We start from the raw sequence: 21032 nt of genomic DNA, 5'->3' as shown, positions 1-21032 counted from the left end.
GCCTTTGGGTCCAGTACCAGGACCACACACAGACTCCCAGCTGGTAAAAATCACTCCATGACTCCTCTGTATCAGACAGCATATTTCTGACATCAAATATCTTCTGTTGCCTGTTGTTTTGGGTCCTGAGTCACAGCTGGTTATTCTGGAGAAGAGCAACATGCTTTTATGTTCATGAGCCTCAAACAGTCTGAGGGCCAGTGAAATAAAGAGAGGAATCCACTGAGGTGCAGAAAGACAAGCAAGCCCGACTACATAAAGCCTCAAGGTGGATTACACAAGAGAGGCCGTACAGAGCAGAAATAACCCCAGAAAACACAACAAATGAAACAGAAAATGGTGCTGGGAGACGGTTCCAGGTGGTGAGCTGATGCCATTCGTGTATCTGGAACCACATTTATAGGACTCAAGCAAACGAGACCACATCCAGCCTTCTCTATCCATCCGTGACTCACCAGGACAACTGAAGCATGCGTCCACGTTTCAGGGGATTAGGGGTCATTTACCAACAGCAGCTTCTTATTTTCAGGACCTACTAAGCCCCCCCCCCCAACATTTGCTTATTTTTAGTTTGATGGTAATTGATGTTGATGTTCTTCTCAGTATTTATAGGTTTTTGTTTTGAATGCTCTTACACCGGGGTTATCAGGAGGCTCCATACAGCTCATGATCGCTGACCATGATGCAGAAAGAGCTGTCTGGCAGCAGGACCTCGCCAACTTACACACCCTCGCCAGCCTTCTGGCCAAGACAACACTTCACCCCTCAGTATGACCAGAATGTCGTTATTGGAAGAAACAAAGCTGCTAGCTTCCTGAGCAGAAGAGTGAAACCCTCAGATCATTACTACTTTCTTGAGTTTACAGCACTGAAACACACTTGTCGTCCTTGCTACTCTGAGCTTGCTAGCTGGTAGCAACATTTGGATTGTTCAATGAGGCAGACCTGCAGGGTTCTCTCAGGAGAACAGTTGTTTACAATAGTGTAGAACCTCCTTGTCACCAGGTGAAGGGCTCTGAGGACTGACAGTTACGCGCTGTAACTCTACGTTCCACGACTACAGAGGAACACAGTGGAACTACATGATGAAATGCAGCAGTACACCTTGTTCAGGAATTAGCACATTTTCCCTTCAACAGAAAACATAGCTGAGTTCCAAACATGCTAACTTCCTTCTAAACCTGCTCACCTGAACGCAGCCATGGATGGAAACACCATAGCAGGAGGGAATGAGAGGGAGGTCTGAGGTAACTACATGTCTACGGTTGGATTTGAGGATGTCAGGGTGTCTCAGCTGTCTGTTCTGCACAGCTCCGGCTCTAGAACTGTGTTGGCAACAGCAACAGGGGACCTTCATGTGCCCTGCTGCCATCCACACAACCACCAGAGGCACGAGCTCACCACCTCCTGCTTCTCCTCCAGATCAGGCTGCTGCTGCTGCTGCTGACGGAAACGTCTTTATCACTGGTAGTGTCGGTAAAGGCTGAGGTATATTTACCCTTCAGCAGTCATGACCTCACAGGAATTGGTGCAGGACATAATCACAGTGTTTGACTCCAAGCAACACAGATTGGCAGGTCAGTTGAGATTACAATCTGAGGGTGAGGCAGCTAGCAGGGCAGCTAGCTAAGCTAAACATTGTACCACACAAAGAAGCAATGCTGACCAGCACACGCGTAGCATCTCTCTCTGAATACAAACTGCGAGTTGTTGCCGCTGGGGAGAAGCTTCCCAGTCACCATGAGAGGAAGGGTGCGTTTGTTTGGATGTTTTCTGGATGACTGATGACTTTTCATTCAACCAGCTAACAGCATGTTTCAGCGCACGCTCCAAAAAGATCAACGGGTGTGTCACTGTAGGCTGCCCCTCTACACCACGGTCCTCCCCTGCGCCCTCTGGGCCTCAGGTGAAAGCAACAGAGTGGCACATCTTTCGCGTGGAAAATATCTTCGTGCATCCTCTGCAATATTGAAGCGATTGTTAGTATCAAAGTAACATCAATTTAAAAAGAGAAGAAGTATTCACAGGGGGGCTACAACGCCATGACAGGAGCTAACTAACGGAGCCACACATCTGAAACAGAGCAGGGCCTGAGTCAGAAAATGAGCCATGATCTGAATTTGATGTAAAAACACACACACACACACACACACAAGGCCCAGCATGCTTCACTCTGACTTCATGGACTTGGAGACGCTCGGGCAACAGGAAGCAGGTAATCATCTGGACACTGTTGCTAATGTGGGGCAAATAAATACAGCGCAATGACATGTAAACTGCTCCAAGAGCAAAATTACAAGTCGTGTGTGTGTGTGTGTGTGTGTGTGTGTGTCCTTGTAGCTCTCTATCTCTAGATGGAGACACACAGAGGGGCGCTGCCCTTCGATCTACACCTCCAGCCCATTTACCCCGGACAAGTGTATGTGTTTCACTTAGCTGTGTAAGAAGAATGTGTGTGTGTGTGTATGTGTGTGTGCGTGTGTGTGTGCAGGCCCTGTCCTGATTTATGTGTGCAATCATGCGATCGTGCAAACATCTGGGTGAGTGTGTATGTTTAATCATACGCTGTGTGCTTACATGTTGGTTGAAAATAGATGTTTGAAATGTACATATAAAGAGTGTGTGTGTGTGTGTGTGTGTGTGTGTGTGTGTGTGTGTGTGTGTGTGTGTGTGTGTGTGTGTGTGTGTGAGAAAGCGATTATGGATGACCTGTGCACAGGTGCTAAATTGCATTGTTTGGGGGGGGGGGTTTCGATGTCGCCTATATTTAGCTGTTGTGTCACTAACTCATGGTGAGTCATTGAGAACACACACACACACACACACACACACACACACACACATACATACAGACACCCTTCTAGACTAGAAGATGGGAGAGGAAGTTGCTCACTTTTAGAAGACACAACCTCAGCAGTGTGCATCTTCTGCCTTTTCAATAAATGATACTGAAAACATGAGGTTTTACACTGTTGCATGCAAGCCACAATATATTTGATTTGTGTAATACTGCCATCTCACAAGTGTACTCTTGTAGTACTCTTGTATTTTAGTTTTACCAGACTGACAACAACAGCAACCAGACCGGTGGATGGTGGAGGTTCAGTTCTACGTCGGATCCACCAGTAAACACCAGACCGGTGGATGTTGGAGGTTCAGTTCTACATCAGATCCACCAGTAAACACCAGACCGGAGGGTGGTGCAGGTTCAGGTCTACATCAGATCCACCAGTAAACACCAGACCGGTGGATGGTGGAGGTTAAGTTCTACATCAGATCCACCAATAAACACCAGACCGGAGCAGGACCGGTTGGAGGGGTGGAGTCTTAAAACCCCCAGCCGGATGAACAGCTGAAAAATGAACCAACAAGTTGCTCAGTAATGATTCTCTTCCCTGACCGCTGAACTCAGCTCATCCATCAGCCAGCAGCAGGTCATGCTAGTGTATTTCATTCAGCAAGGTCACTCTCGCTGACGAGGCGACCGGCTGCCAAATCACTCCAGCTCTGATTAATGGTGAGTCAAGCAGCCATAAAGCAGAAGAGTGTAAATGGGATATCATGGGGAAATCATAGATCAGACCTCTCCTTGCTTTGGGGAGGTCTGGTCTTTCAGGTTAGAGGGAGAACGCATGCAGAGATAAAATATGTATTTAAGGAAGGAAGAAGAATGGATATGAATGGCACTGTCAGAGGAACAGGGAGGGAAGACGTTTCAGAACAGATTGAGAAATATCTCGAAGATGGAGGAGAGGATGAAGGAGACAAAATGAAGTCCTGAGAGGAAACTGAGGTACACGCAAAACCAGTTCATCAGTAACAACCCAATTTTGTGTGGGTGGCCATGTTTGACTCCATCGCTCTGAGGGTTCACCTCTCGCCTGTGATTGTGCTGACAGTGTCAACCTGCTCAGGTGTGGATGTCTGATGTCATGGATGCTGCTGCAGTGGCTGGACACTCTCACTGGCGCTCAAAGTTCATTCGTTGGCTGTTTCCTGCGATAAAGGCTGCCCTTGTTCCTCCGTCCACAGTAGCAGTCCGTCCACTACCCCTGTCTATTCTGCATTAACTTCCCTCTTCTTCTCCATCCCTCTACACCCCCGGAGACCCCGGACTTCCTCTTTCTTCTCCCCCTCTCGTTCCGGTTAGACATCGCGCTGCTCCAGGCTGCGGGACCCTCTTCACACCAGCAGACGTCCCTTCATCTATATGTGCTCCCCCTGACCCACGATCAGCGCTGGGAGACGTAATTTTACTCAAAAAAGAAATATCAGAGTAGGAATACTACATTTGTAGAGACAAATCCCCCAGACAGAAGTTTCCCCATGTTCATACTGGAAACAAAGGCCTCAGTTTATCTGTGGAGGAACAAACCGCGGCGGCCAGGGTTGCGTCCTGATGTCTTCAGACTCATGTCACCTCCTTCGCCTCTCAGTTGGGCTCATTCTTGGGATGAGACCTACACGGACATCCAGGTCCTCCATCATTTCATATGATTATATCCCTTTTTTAAATATTAGTCTTTATTCCAAAGAAAAAGTTGAAAAGTTTCTCTGCCTCCTTGTACAGGTGAGACCTCTCTGCTGTGTACATGAATCATCGTGTAGTTTCAGTGGTAATCTCAGGTAATCTGGAGTAATCAACAGCGTTCACATGACAGATAGAAACGGCCATGTTTACAAAGAGATGTCAGAATGAGTTTGAACGTCGATCAGACCGTCCCGACCGTCAGCATCTTCGCTTCAAACGTGAGCTGCTTTCTCATCCTGAGAAGGAGCAAGTCTCCCACATCAAAATGTCCTGACGGTACTTCAGAGTACTTGGGTACTTCCTTCCACTGCCCCTCGTTGCTGTAACTCTGTCCTCCTTCTAGCTTTGTAGCCTTTTCACTTTCCCTCCTCCCCACATCACCCCCCCAGCCCCCATCCCTCTCTCTCTCCCCATCTCTCTCTCCCTCTCAGTCGGAGACTTGCCGCCACCGCAAACAGATCCTAGCGCTCTCCTCTCCTCTGCTCCTCCGTTGGACGCACTCTCCTGCTTCTAGAAGACGATCCAGAGAAAATCAAGTGGATGCAGATGCAGAGAAATGAAAAGAGGATCCTCCCAGAAGGAGAAGGGATTTCTAAAAATACGAGCTAGCTGACTCTGCATTCTGTTATTTTCTCTCGCTCTCCTTTCCTTTTTTTCTGTGTCCCCTCCTTCATTCAGTACCTGTTCCGTGGGATTAACATGACTTAAAATTCAATCAGCCTTCAGCCTGGCGGAAGAGCGACAAGAGGAGGCAGACAGAGCCGCATCTGTCGAGACTGAGAGAGAGAGAGGGCGGGAGAGAGAGGGCGAGCAAGCAGGAGAGAGAGATGGGTGTTTTTCCGTGGAGCTGAGAGAAAAAGAGAGAGACTCGTGCAGAGAGAGATGTGACGGTTTCAGGAGTCGCAGTGGAATGATCCGGAAAACAAGGTTAGTGATTCCCCTTTTCATCTAGCGAGGGAGCGAAGACAGGCTAGATCAGGATGAAAGAAGCACGAGATGGTTTGACAAAAGGACAGGACACTAAATAGCTGGAGTGTGAGTTTGAAGTGGCACTGTGGAGGGGTGAACAGGAGCCGAAGCAAAGGAAGCGAATCCTGAGTTTCAGTTTGAAGCAGAGGACGTGAAGCGGAGCCAGACTGAAGCAGCAGGCAGGACGCTGAGACTCTCAGGACACTTCCAGCGGCATCATGAGAGGGGCGGCGACATTGCGAGCCTGAGTGACAGGAGAGTCGGGAGGCTGGAACCTGACAGTCATGGTGCTGATCAATAGCCCAGTGTCTATTAGGCTGCCAGGGAGTGCGTGTGTGTGGTGAATGAGGTGCTGATGCAGGTGTGTGCAGGCATGTCTGCTGCATGACTGTGGGCCAGAACAAGGCGACGTGAGGAAGGTGTCACAAGTATTGATTGGCTTTGACAGACAGACGAGGGGGGGCACATGGATATTTAATTCTCTCTTCACTTCTCTTCTTTTGTAGGTTCCTAAGCAATCAGGCAAGGTCTTCCTCTGTGTCAAGGCCTCCTGGTGAGCTCCTCCCAAGGTCACCACTTACCAACCAGCGCAAACACACCTGACACACCCAGGAAATCACAGCAGGATCAACTGGATGTGTGAAAGAATGAAGCAGTAGGTGAGGAAGCCTGATGAATAAATAGGGGAGGCCTGAGTGAGTGAGGAGGGGAGGAGAGAAGGTGGGAGGTTGGGGTGAGGAGGTGAAGGAGGGGAGATGGAGATCACTGCCTCACTCCAGGATTCGGATTCTGAACTCTTCAAGAACCACACAGAAGTTGAACGCATCCAAGAGGAAATCGTATCAAAACACCACTGAAAGGATTTCCAGCAAACCGGATCCTTGGATCTTGTTTGAAGAAGGAAGTCCCTTTTTGCGGAATACTGCACTGGAATCCAGCAAACAATTCCGGAGTTTCCAGGTTTCCTTCACTGAAGCCTAAGAGGATATCGTGGGCTATCTGACAATGTCCTATGTCTACCATCCTTTGGTGTGTCGGGGGGACTGGGGCAGGTTCAAGCACTAAACACACACACACACACACACACACACACACACGCCGGCCCGACACAAGGAGAAACACCTGAGGCAGAACACACTCATACGTATCTACACACACCTGGATAACATGTGGAGCTGATTCGGATTACAGAGCCGCACAGACGGAAAAGGTAACCCCCTCCCTGCTGCTGCACACACACACACACACACACACACACACACACACACTGTTGGCATATATTGGCCCAGTGGAGGTGAATGTGTGTGTGCATGGTTAACTCTCTTGTGCTGAATCACTGAGCACATCAGTGAAGTGAACACCAGCACACACTGGACTGGGAACTCAGTGTTCTCTCTCTCTCTCTCTCTCACACACACACACACACACACACACACTATAAATAATGAACAGATGTGCATTCATAATCATACAAACATTAAGAGGCAAATGTCAGACCACACACCCCCCCCACACACACACTATTAATCTGATCCTTCTTTTCTGATCCATCCACACCTCCAGATCTGCATTTTTATGCTACACTCGGACCAGTTACCCTTGACCAGTCTGAGAATCTCTCTGCCTCTTTGAGAGAGAGAGAGAGAGAGAGAGTGTTTGTGTGTGTGAGAGTGTGTGTGTGTGTGTGTGTGTGTGTGTGTGTGTGTGTGTGTGTGTCAGCCAGCTGTCCTGTATCAGATTACTCGCTTGGTGTATCTCAGCTCGGCTTTCATCACCCGTCTTTATGTAATCTCACCTGGCGTGTCGTTTGTGTGTTCACTCTGCAAGGGTGCGGGGTTCCAGGGGGGCTCCAAGCATGTGTGTGCGCGTGTGTGTAATCAGCAGAGCTAACCTCCATCTAGTTAAAGCTTTTACATAAACCGTGTCTGAGCACACACACACGTGCACACACACAAAACAGCACACTGACTCAGGAGATCTGAGCGTCTGGGTGGATGTAGGAGAGTCGATATGGAGACAGGAAAAGAGGGAGGAGAGAATGAAAAAGTAGAAGGAGGAACGCGAGAGAGCGATGGGTATTGGGGGCAAAGAGGTCAGATTGCATTTAGAGGAGTGATGGACCTCATGGTACGGATGAATGAAGAAATGGAGAAAAAGAAAGCAAGGAAAGTGAAAATGGAGGAATCAAGGTGGCAAAGGAGGAAAGAGATAACAGAGGGATAGAGGGAGGATGTGATGAAAGGGTTGAGCAACAAAGAGAGAATAGATGGATGGAGCAGTGACCACCTGAGCGAGCAGCAGATTTCTGGATGAAACGGTTGGAGAGGTTACAATCACGCGTTAATGAGACAAACAGAGACGCCACGTTGGCCACAGCACCAGCTCCTCCTCCGTGACCCCAAACAGTCGGCGAGAGGTGAGTAACGCCCGTGATGAACCGCTCATGAAAGATGGAGCGCCACAGAGCGTTTGCGTGTCAATGACGTGACACCAGATTGATCTGAAAACTGGTGTGACAGCGTTTGCATGTCCTCAACACACTTCAAGCACTTTAATTCAGCAAAGACATAATTCTGAAAAAAAAATGGTGCTTGGATCTTTCAGCCTTAAAGCTTTTTGGTGTCCGCTCATCAAATTCAACTCCTGCGAGTGACAAGAAGACGGAGCAAACGGTGACTTGGACCATCGCTGCGCGTGGCTCTGCTTCCGGGGGAGTCTGTCATTCAGAGGCAGGAACAGATGGGACGCTCTCTGTTCAAAGTGGATCGTGTACTGAAACAAACAGACGGCAAGTGAACGGAGAGAGAGAGAGAGGGAGAAATGACTGAATGGACCATTCCCTGAACCACAGAGCAAGAGTGGACCAAAGTAGAGAGCCGGCCATCAGCAGGATAATCCTGAGAATGTGATGAATGAGCCATGCACACCTTCACTGAGTGAACCAGCCTTCAATCAGGAAGAGAAGTGGAAGGGTTGAAATCTTAAGACAAGAGAGACACTGTCAATGTCAGAGAGGTGGCACTTGATGGATGAATGGATGCTTGAACGAATGACTGATAGAGGAGGGGAATGATCAGAGCATGAGACATCAGACTGCTGTCACCAGTTAAGAAACACAGTGGTAGATGATGAACGGAGGTATGGAATGATAGCGTGATGAAAAGGAGTAATTACAAGCCTGACTCTTTAGATAGGGAGTCAGGCTGGGAGGCTGAGTAATGAAGAGGCGAGTGATGACACTTGAGAGGTGGATGATAAGAGGCAGCAGGGATAAGGGAGCAGAGGAAGAACAATGTCTGAAGAGAAAACTACGCTAATAAAGCAGAGGCCCACTGGGTGGGAGGAAGGAGAGATGCAGGGGTGGGTGGAGGGATGAGCGGAAGAAAGCGGATGTGATTGAATGTTGATGAGGATGAGTAATGAGACTGTTAGCAGTCACACAGTTGTAAGGAGAGGGCGGCGATGGCACGGCAGCATGAGAGTTAGCGGAGGGAAGCTAATGTGGAGAAGGACGAGCGCAGAGGAAGGACGTCACCGAGAGGAGGAGTGAGTCAGTGCACAGGTGAACCACACAAGTAAGACAAGATAGAGGGATGAGGGGATGAGTAATTAAACTGTTGACAGTCCGTTTAGGCACAGCAGGTACCTGATGAGCTGAACAAACTGTAACCACGGCAACCACCCGAGACAGATGGAGGGAAGCACTTAGCAGGTAGAAACAGGAGAGAGATGGAAACGTGAGAGCGTGCAGGGGATGGGGGGGAGAAGAGGGGCGGAAATGAGGGATGAAGGTGGAGGTCACGGTGTCTGTAGTTGGACCAGCTTTCGCTCACGAAGGCTGAAGCCTGAATGTGAAGATGAGCTTTCGGGACACGATTCAGCGGCGCACACCAGCAATCCCCAAAATGTAACCAAGTACTTCTTATCAGGCTCACTGCTAATCCTGCTTTGTGACAAGACCCTGTGGAGTTGGGGGGGGACCAGGAGAGCTGGGGCCCCAGTCCACGCGGACACAAACCAGCAACCGGTCCCGTCCGGCCCAGAATCACAGCACTTCCCAGTCAAGAGTGTTCACGTCGCACAACAACCAACAGTCAACAAAATAAGCAGCGATGGCCGCCAGCACAAAGGAGTTGTGTTCATTTGTGCTGGACTTTCTTATCTTCAGACAAACCAGAGACGTTTCATGGCTGCTCGACGGTTTGGCTGTGGCTCCAGTCTTCCTCAGAGGCGCCAGCTGACGTGTCACTGATCTGCTGGCCGCCAAACGGCCACGCCCCCTCACCTCGGATGGTCCCTGGAGTAGGGAACCTGGGGGTCACAGACCAGGAGGTACCTCAACACACCTGGGGGGCACAGACCAGGAGGTACCTCAACACACCTGGGGGGCACAGACCAGGAGGTCCCTCAACACACCTGGGGGGCACAGACCAGGAGGTACCTCAACACACCTGGGGGGCACAGCAGTGGGAGGATACCTGTTCCCCTTTGTTTTTTCATTTTGGTGAAAGTATAGAATTGGCTGGCTGCAGCCAGGTGATGGTGACTCCTCACCCCACCAAACCTCCCTCTCTCCTCCCTCTCCCAGTAGCTCTCTCTCTCTCCCTTCCTCCCTTTCCCAGTCGCTCTCTCTCTCTCCCTTCCTCCCTCTCCCAGTCGCTCTCTCGCTCTCCCTTCCTCCCTCTCCCAGTCGCTCTCTCGCTCTCCCTTCCTCCCTCTCCCAGTCGCTCTCTCTCTCTCCTTCCCTCCCTCCCTCCCTCTCTCCTCCCTCTCCCAGTCGCTCTCTCCCTCTCCTTCCCTCCCTCCCTCCCTCTCTCCTCCCTCTCCCAGTCACTCTCTCCCTCTTTCTCTCCCTCTCCCTGCCTCTATCTCTCCCTACTTCCCCCTTTCTCACTCAAAAACAAACAGACAAATATGGGAAGATTTATCGGGGAGAGAGGAGTGCGTAGCATTGATCGATGGATCTTCAGAGTGATTCAGGTCTGCTGGCCTGTCACTGACCTGCTGTTCTGGATGCAGAGAGCTGATTGGCTTGTGATCTGACTTGGGATTTGCTCTGCTGACTCAAACTGACATGAGGGTCAGCCAATCAGTGGCTGATAACACGGCCGTGTAGCAATGTTGGATAAATCTTGACGCAGATGAGGACGGAGGAGAGGAAAGAGGGTTGAGGGGATGATGGAATGGTGAGCTGCTCACAAACACCTTGACAGATGAAAGGAGGCGGCACGGGAACAGAAAACCGCAAGCACAGAACGTTCAGGCTGAGTGGCAGGTCAGGTGGTTTGCAACCCTTGTAGTAGTGTGTCACGCAAAGGCGGATTTACGGCCGTAAGCAGAACTGCGGTTAAGTATCAGTACGTGTGTGTACTTCTGTGTGTGTGTGGAAAATGAGGATGAGACAGTTTCTCTGGGTGACCCGTCAAGAACTGCAGGCATAAAAATACACTCTTTACATCCACTTGGGATGAATCATCAGCATCAAACTGCATGTGAATGTCTCACAAGACCCAAATACTTCAGACCTTCCCCCCTGCTGTGTGGGACGGAGCCCAGACCCGCAACACTATGGAGGCTCCGGCAGCCTTCGTCTTCCAATCAGATGCCGTTTGGAAGAAGAGGATGCAGGTGGAAGTCTCACATGTCAAGGTGTCCTCCGCCAAGGGGTCCTACACAGAGGAATCCTCAGTCAATGGATCCTACACAGAGGGATCCTCCACCAAGGGATTATACACAGAGGGATCCTCAGTCAATGGATCTAACACAGAGGGATCCTACACCAAGGGATCCTACACAGAGGGATCCTCAGTCAATGGATCCTACACAGAGGGATCCTCAGTCAATGGATCCTACACAGAGGGATCCTCCACCAATGTATCCTACACAGAGGAATCCTCAGTCAATGGATCCTACACAGAGGGATCCTCAGTCAATGGATCCTACACAGAGGAATCCTCCACCTCCACCAAGGTGCCCCTGTGAGTGCACCTGGATATGACAGCATCTGGATTTGAGGAGCAGCCTGGAGTTGCCTCTCTACACCCATGTGACAGCGACGCAACACAGAAAATGATGAAAAGGTGTGTAGCACTTTAGCTGATCACCTCATTTTGCTGCTCAAATGTGTCCTTCTGTATTACCGATGACAAATAAAACAGTCAGAGGGACAATGACGCAGCACAAGGGGAGTAAATGCCACTGGAGGGATACCTAACAGACTTGCGGCTAGCTCCTACCAGCTGGAGAGCAGAACCTCGGCACACATACGCCCGGACACCAGTCACCAAGCCAGACAGACCTCAGAGAGGGAGGGAGGGAGGGAAAGGGGGCTGCTTCGCCAGAAGGCCCTGAGGGTGAAATTCCTGCAGCTAAATGCTGGGAACATGGACACACATCTTCCTGACAGCCGTATCCACCTCCACAACCTTTGGGTTCCCAAATGATTTGTGACAAATGAGGGCGGGGCCACCAGAAAATGCACTGTGGGAAAGGAGAGATGTGACAGTGGTGGAGAACCCACCCACTTGGCAGGCCAGAGCAAACTGAACGCAACTGGTGGCTGCATGACATTTTCTTGTCCACCACTTCGCAAGTGGTCAAGGATCAACAACTCTCAGCCAGTGGCACACTCAACCGTGGGTTACCTCTCCATATTCCTGTTTTAGAGGATCAGGCACCAGCAGTGTTTCCATAGGAGGGAAGTCTGCTCTGTCAAGTGGGCACCTATCAAAAGAACCCCAGGTAACAGTGGCTGCTCAACACTTTCAAAGCTCACTTCAATCTTTAACAAAGCTTTCCAAGTTCATTAAAGACAGAGCTGCTTATCTCTGCAAATTAGATCCAGTGTGGCCGCCTTCAAAAAGCCAGACTTCAAAGAACCCTCCAAAATTATCATTATGTTTAGCCCAAACAGCAGAGAGGCTCGCTTTCCTCAAGTGTTGCTTTGTTGAAAGATTATAGATGGTTTTAAAAACTTCTTATTTAAGATAAAGCATTGCAGCCAAAAGCACAGCTACAATTTCACACCTCTGATGAAATGCTGCAAAAAGCTAATTTTCTGGACACCGAGAGAACAAGCGCTTGATTTTCAGACGACTGCAGAAAATCAACAAAATTGAAATGCAGGGGAGAGCATTGAAAAGTGCATCAGTGAGAGACAAACAAACATTTTAATTCCTAAACCGATACACAGGTGGAAAACTCCCAAAGGTGTATAAAAATCTGATTATGCAATGCTCCAGGTATAAAAACAATTATCCAAAATCTTCCGACGAGGATGGGTTCCAGCAGGACTTAGCCGGTGCCGTGCACACGGATGCATGCTCATCTCCCAACCACATGCACTCGCCGTCTCTGCTCATCCTCCAAACACAACATGGAGGTTTGGAAGGAATTAGATGAGGAGTAATTCAGGACTATTGTGTTGGAGCCCTGCTGTGAAGAGAAGACAGTTCTTTTATTTTAAAGAGGAAGCACTTCACACACACTTCAGCTATTTTCTCTGACTTTCTCAATTCGTTCTGTCACTCAGAACGTTTACCGGAGGAGCCTTTTGCCGCCTGTTCCTCCTGAACGTATGTAAAACACAGTGAAGAAGAACTACACACGGTGGAGTAACAGATCCAGGACGAGACGAGAAGACCAGATCAAGACTTTCAGTGTTGGATGTGGGCCACTGAAGCGCTGCAGGTGTCATGATGTGGCACCTCTGACTCAGACAGGTTAGGGTCCAGGTAAATCCCTCGCAGTGTCTGGTCCTCGGTTCAGATGAGCAGAACTCTGTGTTAAGGTCAGTTCAAGTCAAACACATTGTCACACCAAACAACAACAAACAATGTGTCCATCTGTCGGCCAGAGCAGGAGCTTCCAGCTGTGTCTCAAGCGAAGTTCACATCTTATTGAACCGTGGTTTCGAGTCTGAAACTTGGCGGAGCAAAAAGATTTTAACGGTTCCAGTTGGGAGCCATGAGACCAGAATCCTGCAGCAACGGCACACACGCGTGTGTTGGGACCCTGGTTCTCATTTGCCTTCAGCAGAGCTACAGAGGTTCCACCTGTGGACCGCTGCTGGCACAGTGTCACCACAAACACTCAACAGGGAAAAACAGGAAGTGATGTACGTGTGAATATCAGTGTGGCGCGACATGAGAGGAAGGCACTGAATCCAGCGCCACTTGTCAGGCTTCAGTACTCCACCTAGTACTACTACCAGTATGCTTGCATCTGCGGTTGTAAACGTGACCAGGTTGGCGGGTCTGCACGGGTGCTGCCGAACATCTTCCTCAAGCTTCCTCTTGCGACCGCATCCACTTGCAACTCTGCCGTCTCCCCGTCACGACTGTGATGCTTCACTAGCTCGTATTTAACAGCTCCGTTCCCTCATCAGATCCATTCTCCTCTTCCTCTTCCTCATCCCTCTCTCTGACAGTGATGGATGGCAGCCTTCACCCATTTAACGCCTTTACATATTTCTCTGCCCATCCGCTTAACGACACACATTCATGTGACCAGACTCCTGGACCCTCTTGTACTCGCACTGGATTTCAACTCCTCAGACTACACCATCACATCATCACCCTCCCTCCTCCATCTTGAGCACCCTTCATCCATTTTCTTTCCGTTTTGTTTCTCCCCCTCAGTGCATTTCATGCAGTTAGCCTCTTTGCATCTCTCATTTGTTGTCTCTTTCCATATCCAATACTGTTACCCTTCTCTCTCGCTGCTTTCTATACATTGTGGATGACTAAAGAGGACAGAACTTGACAGAGGAATGACAGAGGAGTGATAGTATCAAAAGGATGAGTGGGTTTACAGCGCACACGACTGCCGCACCGAGAGGCGACGTGGGCGTTCTTTTCTTCCTCGCTGAGAGAGAGAGAGAGAGAGAGAGAATCTGTCGGCCTCTCTATAATTACGACTGTGTGGGAAGTGTGTTTTGGAATGCTTGTGGTTGTTTCTGTATGCAAACGCTCACCTAATATCAAGGGCTGGGATTATGAGTAAGAGTGTATGCTAGAGAGCCTTCGTGGGAGAAGCTCGCTCGCTCTCTTTTTGTGTGTGTGTGTGTGTGTGTGTGTGTGTGTGTGTGTGTGTGCGCGCCTCCATTGCCTTTGAGCCAAAAGAGCTTGTGTGTATTTCCAGATCAAACATTGCTGCACAGCTCAAGTGCACGTCAGCAATACGTATCGACAGTTAAATGAGGTTTGTGTCTGGAAATGTCATTCATGACCAGGCTCACTGGTCCCACCATGCAGCCCTTCAGCAGCACCAGGGCTGCACCTCCTCACCCTGCTATCAGATGGCTGGATTACTGTGCTTCTGCTTGATAAGTGGCTTTTCACAGCTCATGCAAATCCCCTTGTTTATAAACACTACAACATTCCCTCAGTCCATTTAAGTCGATTACAAGCTAATGGCATTTGTGAGCGCCAGACAAGATGCACCAACACACAAGCAAATATGTAGATGACGAAATAAACCTGCCAACACACGCACACACACACACACACACACACACACACACACACACACACACACAGAGTTTATTAACATTATGAAGTGTGGTTGGCATTTTGAAGGGCCTGACACTTCTGCAAGTCAGCAGAGGATTACAGGCCAACAAGGACATTAAGCCTCTAAGTGCCATGGGTCTTCATGTGAAAAAACCGACACTTCCTAACTGAAACACAAGAGCTTGAAAGTCACGCCTGAAGCTTCCCTTAATTGCATGTCAGGTTAAAAAGGAAAAGTAAATGGGAACATAGTTGGGAAGCTATTAGTGGCCTCATGTTGAGCTGGCTGAGGTGGGTGCAAGCTGGGGTGAGGTGAGTCGTGCTCCAACACGGCCCAACTGATGCCTTCAGCTCATGCTCCCGCTCTGGCATCACCACCCGTCTGTTTCTTGTTCTCTCCGGGATTGTGGGTTCATGCGGGGTAGTGCAGGGAGAGGCCTCCCGAAATAGAAGGAGCAAAAGAAAAACGAAACAAAAAGAAAACACACCGGGTCCAAGGGTACAACTTCAGTCGAGCCTCGGAGCACGAACACTCTCACGACACAAACCCACATTAGGTTTTCACATGAAGACGAGATATTGACTGAAACTGATCTCTTGGTCCGGCTGTATGCTCTGCCGTCCCCTCCTGTGAGTGACTTGTTTCTTTATCATCGATGTTACTATGTTTTTTTGGTCTTCTCTTCCCAAAAAGTATCAGCCGGCTTTGTTCCCAATGGGCTTTAGGCCTTAATGAGACGCCTGCAGCATTTTGTGAGTGTGTCTGAGTGGAGAGGGGATTGTGTGTGTGTGTGTGTGTGTGTGTGTTCAGATCTGATTCTACCCTCTTTTTTATTGCAAATTCAGCTCCAAACCTTTAAGAGCAAGTGAGGGTTTTTGTAAGTGCAGGAAACTGTCACATTAATTCACACAGCGATGCACGCACACACAGAAGCAGCGGGGTAGCAGCTACAACTGTATCCACTGAGAGTAGATACTAGCTGATGGGGGTGTTTGTGCACTTCGGTGCTTGCTGAGGGAGGGAAGCTGCATCACTACAATATGTAAGATAAGACTTTATTGATCCCCAGAGGGAGAACTCAAGGGCTGCAGAACAGAAGAAGAGATAGCAGAAGAACATTGTACACAATCCTGGATGAGACGGATGCTGCACTCAGCTCCTGGCCAGGCGTGCAGGCCAGCTGCACGCCGAGAGGAATGTTCTTCCAGACTTCTGAGGACAGTAGCATGGGAGGTGTCAAATCCATGCATGTACAAACACCCAGCCAGACTCTGTACGCGCCTTCAAAGCGCCACTGTAACTACTGGACATGGAGGACGAGGAAGGACAGAGAGAAAGAGAGAGCATGAGGACGAGCGTAAACGAATGGGACAAGTTGCTATCCATCTCCTCAGGTCAGATCAATCAGCCAGCAGACAGATCAGTTTCACAGCGTGTGTGTGCATGTGTGCGTGTGTGTGTGCAAGTGTCTGTGTGTGTGTGCGTGCGTGTGTGTATTGCATGGCTCCAGCTGCGAAATAGATCTGGAGGAGGAGAAAACCAGTGGAGCTGTGGCGGAGGCTTTCATAGGGTAGGGAGGGGATAGAAGCAAGAGTGAGGACAAGTTGAGAGAGAACATTTAATACATGGGGAAAATCAAGAGATCACACGAGTGGGGATGAATGATAGATGAAGGAGGCAAGGAGGAGTGTGATGACAGAGAAAAATCTCTAGTGACTCATGGGCGTGCATAGTTAGTGAGGAAAGTCGAAGTCAAGGAGATGTGGAGGACAACAGAGTTAGCAAGAGACAGAGACACAGGTGGAGGTGACGGAGGAGGAGAGCAGGGCAGCGTATAGGAGAGACTGATAACATTGTCGTTCTCAGGTTGCCTCAAGGGTAGACAAGACAGAGGGAGAGAAAGAGGTGCAATGAGACAGGAAGAAAGAGAATAGAGAAATCTCAAGAGCAGCCAGAGGGAGAGTCAGTTCTAAGGTGAGCAAGGATGGAAAGACACGATGAAGAAAGAAGGGAGGGACCGGGAGGGGCACTTCAGAAGGAGATAAATGGTGGAAGATGGATGCAAGGAAACAGTGATAGTGGAGAGGTGGAGTGGTAGGAGTGGGTACGACAGGGAGAAGTTTTCTCAAGGAGAAAGAAAAGGAGAGAGAATACGACGAGAAAGTGAGGTACAGGAAAGGCAGCTGCCACGAGAGCTGGACATGTGAGGAAGAGTAGAAAGAAGGGGAGGACATTTGGGGTGGTGGGGGTGAGGGAAAGATGACGCAAAGGTCAACTGAAGTGGAGACTGACCACACAGGAGCTTGAGTGGAACTTTAGCACAGTCGTGGGCGTATGGGGGCCGGACCAGCCTGCTCAGCTCCGCCCACAGCATACGATGTCACACAGTCCAGATATTCTTGAGCAGAGTTGCTGGAGTATTTTCACACTTTAGTATGCATGCCTCTACAGCAGCTCCGGAGCTTCTAACATCGGCTGCCCTGCGGGAGTCGCTGTCACTGTAGTCATCCGTGGATTCATCTCCACCCCACCCCCACCCCTCTCCTGCTGCAAGCAATATTTCACATTTGGAAGCAGATGACACCAGACATAAGGAAATAACCATCACTGTTGGCACTGCAAAACCTAAAAATAACTCAGTTCCTGGTAGACACTATGAAGCTCTCGTGCAACCGAGAGCCAATCAGGGAGCCTTTCAGTTCTATTAACGTTCTAATGAAGTTCTGCTTTCGTCTCACATCCAACTGCCTGTCTCCCAAACTAATGGCTTAGTGTTTAATCCCATTATCCTCTCTCAAAGAGTGAGTGTTACAACACAAATGTCAGCAGCATGACAATGCACACGTTTATCAGGAGGGGTGGAGGAGGGGTGGGACTGATACCATCACGTCCTACATCCCAACAACAACAACAACAACAGCAGCAGCAGCAGAGGAGCTTTTCAACTAGATAACTATAATTATAGAAATCTCCCAACCAGACCAGCGGCTACATCTTCTGTCACATTAAGCGTCTGTCTTTATTGCATCTAAAGCAGGAAGCCGAGGAATTTCTCCACCTTGTGCTGACAGTTGGACTTCCACTGATGTCCCACATCCCATAACCGCAGCGTTGGTCGTGACACGCCTTCAGGGGGGAACGACCCCTCAATTATTCCCTGACTTTTTCATTTCTGTTCACTTCTCAAAAGAACATCTCACATCAGATTTAGGAGGATCTGAATATTTGGGAGCGATCGGACGTTTCCGATCACGAGTGTGATCAAGTCGACGCTGTCGTCCGATAGGTATTTGCGTGTGCGCGCTCAGAGATGATTACATCAGATACACATCACTGCATGATTGTTCAGAAGTCATATGCTGCACACATGCACACACACCAGTCTCTCTACAACGCTGCTACTTTCTGACTGACCCTCTGTCTCATCCTGCCTCTATCACAGCGGCTGTTATCAACACTTGCTGTCACTCTGTATCTAGGTTACTGTTGCTATGACAACTGTTATGCATGCCAATCAGTTGCAGCGGCTCATCTCTTTAAGCTGTATTTGGGGCCGCCGGTGGTCAGAGCACTACAGCGGGACCCATGCAGACCTACGCTGTCTTTGACTTGCCTATTGCTTCGGAATCAAGGCTGATAGGCTGCTGACCCAGTTTATGTCCCTGACCCACAGTCTTAAACCCAGGGCCCTGTGATTTAACAAGTGTCTAATCCTCTCTCACAGGTTTCTAGGTAACCGTTACCATGGGGACCGGCTGTGTTCAGGCTTTTGGGACAATGCGTCTCGACAGTGAGCTGTTATAGTGAACAGGTACCAGGGTATATTTGTACATGCTACAGATGCATCAGCCTCGCTGAGTGTGGATGTGAGTATTGTGGAGGCAGGTGGGTGTTGATGCCGGTGCCTCACAGATGTATGAATGTGCTGAAGCTCCGTCTAGTCAGAGTAGGTGGAGGGAACCAGACACACAACACCCTTCAGATATCTCTTATAAAACAGCTCCTCGGACGGAGTCTAAAAGATTTGGCTCTTCTCTTGTCTCCCTTCAGGTCTGTGGAAAGCCAGGCCTTCTACCATGCCTGTCCCCCCAACCCTCAATCCCTGCAGACACACACACCACAACCCTGAACACTCCAGCTTCCCCTCCATCCTCTCTCTTTCTCAGACGCCACCTCTCCTCATCTCATCTTCGCCCTCCTCATCCCATTTTGTCTGCTGCGCCTGCCCCAGGGCTACAAGGAGAACCCTCTCGAACTCCATCCCTCTCTCCACTTTCCACTGGCTGACTCTGGTCACATGGTGCCTGCTGCCTTCTCTGATTGGAGCAGGCGAGACATGGGGTGTGGTCTCAGCCTGTCCTTTCCACTGCGTTTGTCGGAACCTGTCGGAGTCACTCAGCACGCTCTGCGCCGATAAGGGCCTTCTGTTCGTCCCCCCGCATGTTGACCGGCGGACCGTCGAGCTGCGACTGGCTGACAACTTCATCACAGAGGTGGGAGGGAGTGACTTTGTCAACATGACCGGGCTGGTGGACTTGACCCTGTCCAGAAACACCATCCATCTGATTCGACCCCTGGCCTTTGCTGACCTGGAGAGTTTACGCTCCCTGCACCTAGACGGTGAGTCCCGGTAGGAAGTAGTGACCTTCTCCTAGAATAACCCCGCTGGCATGAACGGCTTGTTACAAATGTCTGATTGTGTGTCCAGGTAATCGCTTGATCACACTGGGACCCAGAGACCTTGCAGGTTTGGTGAATCTGCAGCATCTGATTGTCAACAACAATCAGCTGGTCAAAGTCTCTGTCCAGGCCTTCGATGACTTCTTGCTCACATTAGAGGATCTGGACATGTCCTACAATAATCTCAGGAGGTAACCTTTTTACTCTTGCTCAGCATTGGCTTGTTCTGCCCTCTTCTGCTTTGAGTAGGAACATGGAGTAACACTCCAGAGCTTCTGTTCTCCAGCCTCACACTGGCGGGCAAAAACGGAGCTCAGCTCCCTGGATGTTTCAAGGAACAGTGGCAATATATCATACCATCACACAAGAGTCCAAAAGCAACACCGGGAGACACCGACTCCCACTGCAGAGGCTACATCATCATTACCTCTCTTCATTTAACAGCAGATGTGATTGTCTGAAGCAACTTCCATTCATACTTTTGATCAGCCGTAGTTACAGATACACTGCAGCTGTCACCAGCTGAAGACTTGTTGAGGAGGATTTTCAGGTCAAATAAAACTTGCTAATGTCTTAATTTTCATCAATCTCAACGTGGGAGAGCCCAGCTGAGCTCATCATCATCGCTACAGATGAACCAGATGCTTACACTGGGCAGTACTTTAATATAGTCTGACCCCCTCTTCCTCTGGACACAGGAACAAGTCAGACCGATGATGGTATTGTCCACCACTCTCGAGGTCTCGGCTGCGTTGGTGAATTCAGGAGCTTTTGGTTGTCAGCTCTGATTAAGACGTTTGATGCGTCTCCTCTCAAGGAAATCATTTGCCACGTACGAACCTTCTCAGAGGTAGAACCAAAGAGCAAAGACTGGGGATTGTTTCTTATCAAGGTCAAACTGGGATGAATGTCAGAAGAGTACAAAGGCAAGTGGCTCATCCACGTGGGAACAAAACCACAGGTTGAACTGGATGGTGACCACGGGGGGCAGACCTGACATCTGCCGCTGCTTCAAGCAGTTGATTACAGAGCAAGTCAGGAACCTGGTGGCTTTGTGGGCTACTAGCTAACTATATGAAGCTAATCAGCAGGGATGGAACTGCTGACCCTAGAACAGTAAATACAAAAGGATGGCAGCGCTTCCCTCTGTCTCTCCCCATCAGACCCCACAGCATGTATCCAGGGCCGAATGTAGATGAATGTAAAGACAAAGTCATCCTGCTTCCCTATTTCCTCTTTTGGTCTTCTATAAACCACAAGCATAGTTTAACAAATGAGGAAGGCGGGTGTCCAGAAACGGTCTGCAGACGAAAGGGAGAGACCACCTGCTGTTTCTGTC

The 21032-nt window shown here is 49.5% G+C and overlaps 2 protein-coding genes across 4 annotated transcripts in view; one reads left to right on the top strand and one right to left on the bottom strand.

The window, feature by feature from the left end:
• LOC147238479 (pyruvate carboxylase, mitochondrial-like) overlaps positions 1–21032 on the bottom strand; it is a 231539-nt gene that overhangs the window by 64885 nt on the left and 145622 nt on the right. The window lies entirely within an intron of this gene.
• LOC147238481 (leucine-rich repeat and fibronectin type-III domain-containing protein 4) overlaps positions 6220–21032 on the top strand; it is a 31592-nt gene continuing 16779 nt past the window's right edge. The window contains exons 1-4 of one of the 2 annotated variants that reach the window (XM_086197138.1): positions 6220–6710; positions 18738–18824; positions 19064–19633; positions 19722–19884. In XM_086197138.1, the coding sequence (XP_086053264.1) occupies positions 19090–19633; positions 19722–19884 (707 nt within the window). In that variant the 5' untranslated portion in view covers positions 6220–6710; positions 18738–18824; positions 19064–19089. The remainder of the gene's footprint in view (positions 6711–18737; positions 18825–19063; positions 19634–19721; positions 19885–21032) is intronic. The other variant, XM_086197137.1, reaches the window with a different exon arrangement.

The sequence above is a fragment of the Aulostomus chinensis genome, chromosome 24 (genome assembly GCF_037954235.1).
Source record: "Aulostomus chinensis isolate RoL2024-O1b breed Wild chromosome 24, RoL_Achi_v1.0, whole genome shotgun sequence".
In the NCBI taxonomy this organism is placed as follows: domain Eukaryota; kingdom Metazoa; phylum Chordata; class Actinopteri; order Syngnathiformes; family Aulostomidae; genus Aulostomus; species Aulostomus chinensis.
Note: the sequence above shows the minus strand (reverse complement) of the source record. Positions and strands in the feature narration are given on the sequence as shown.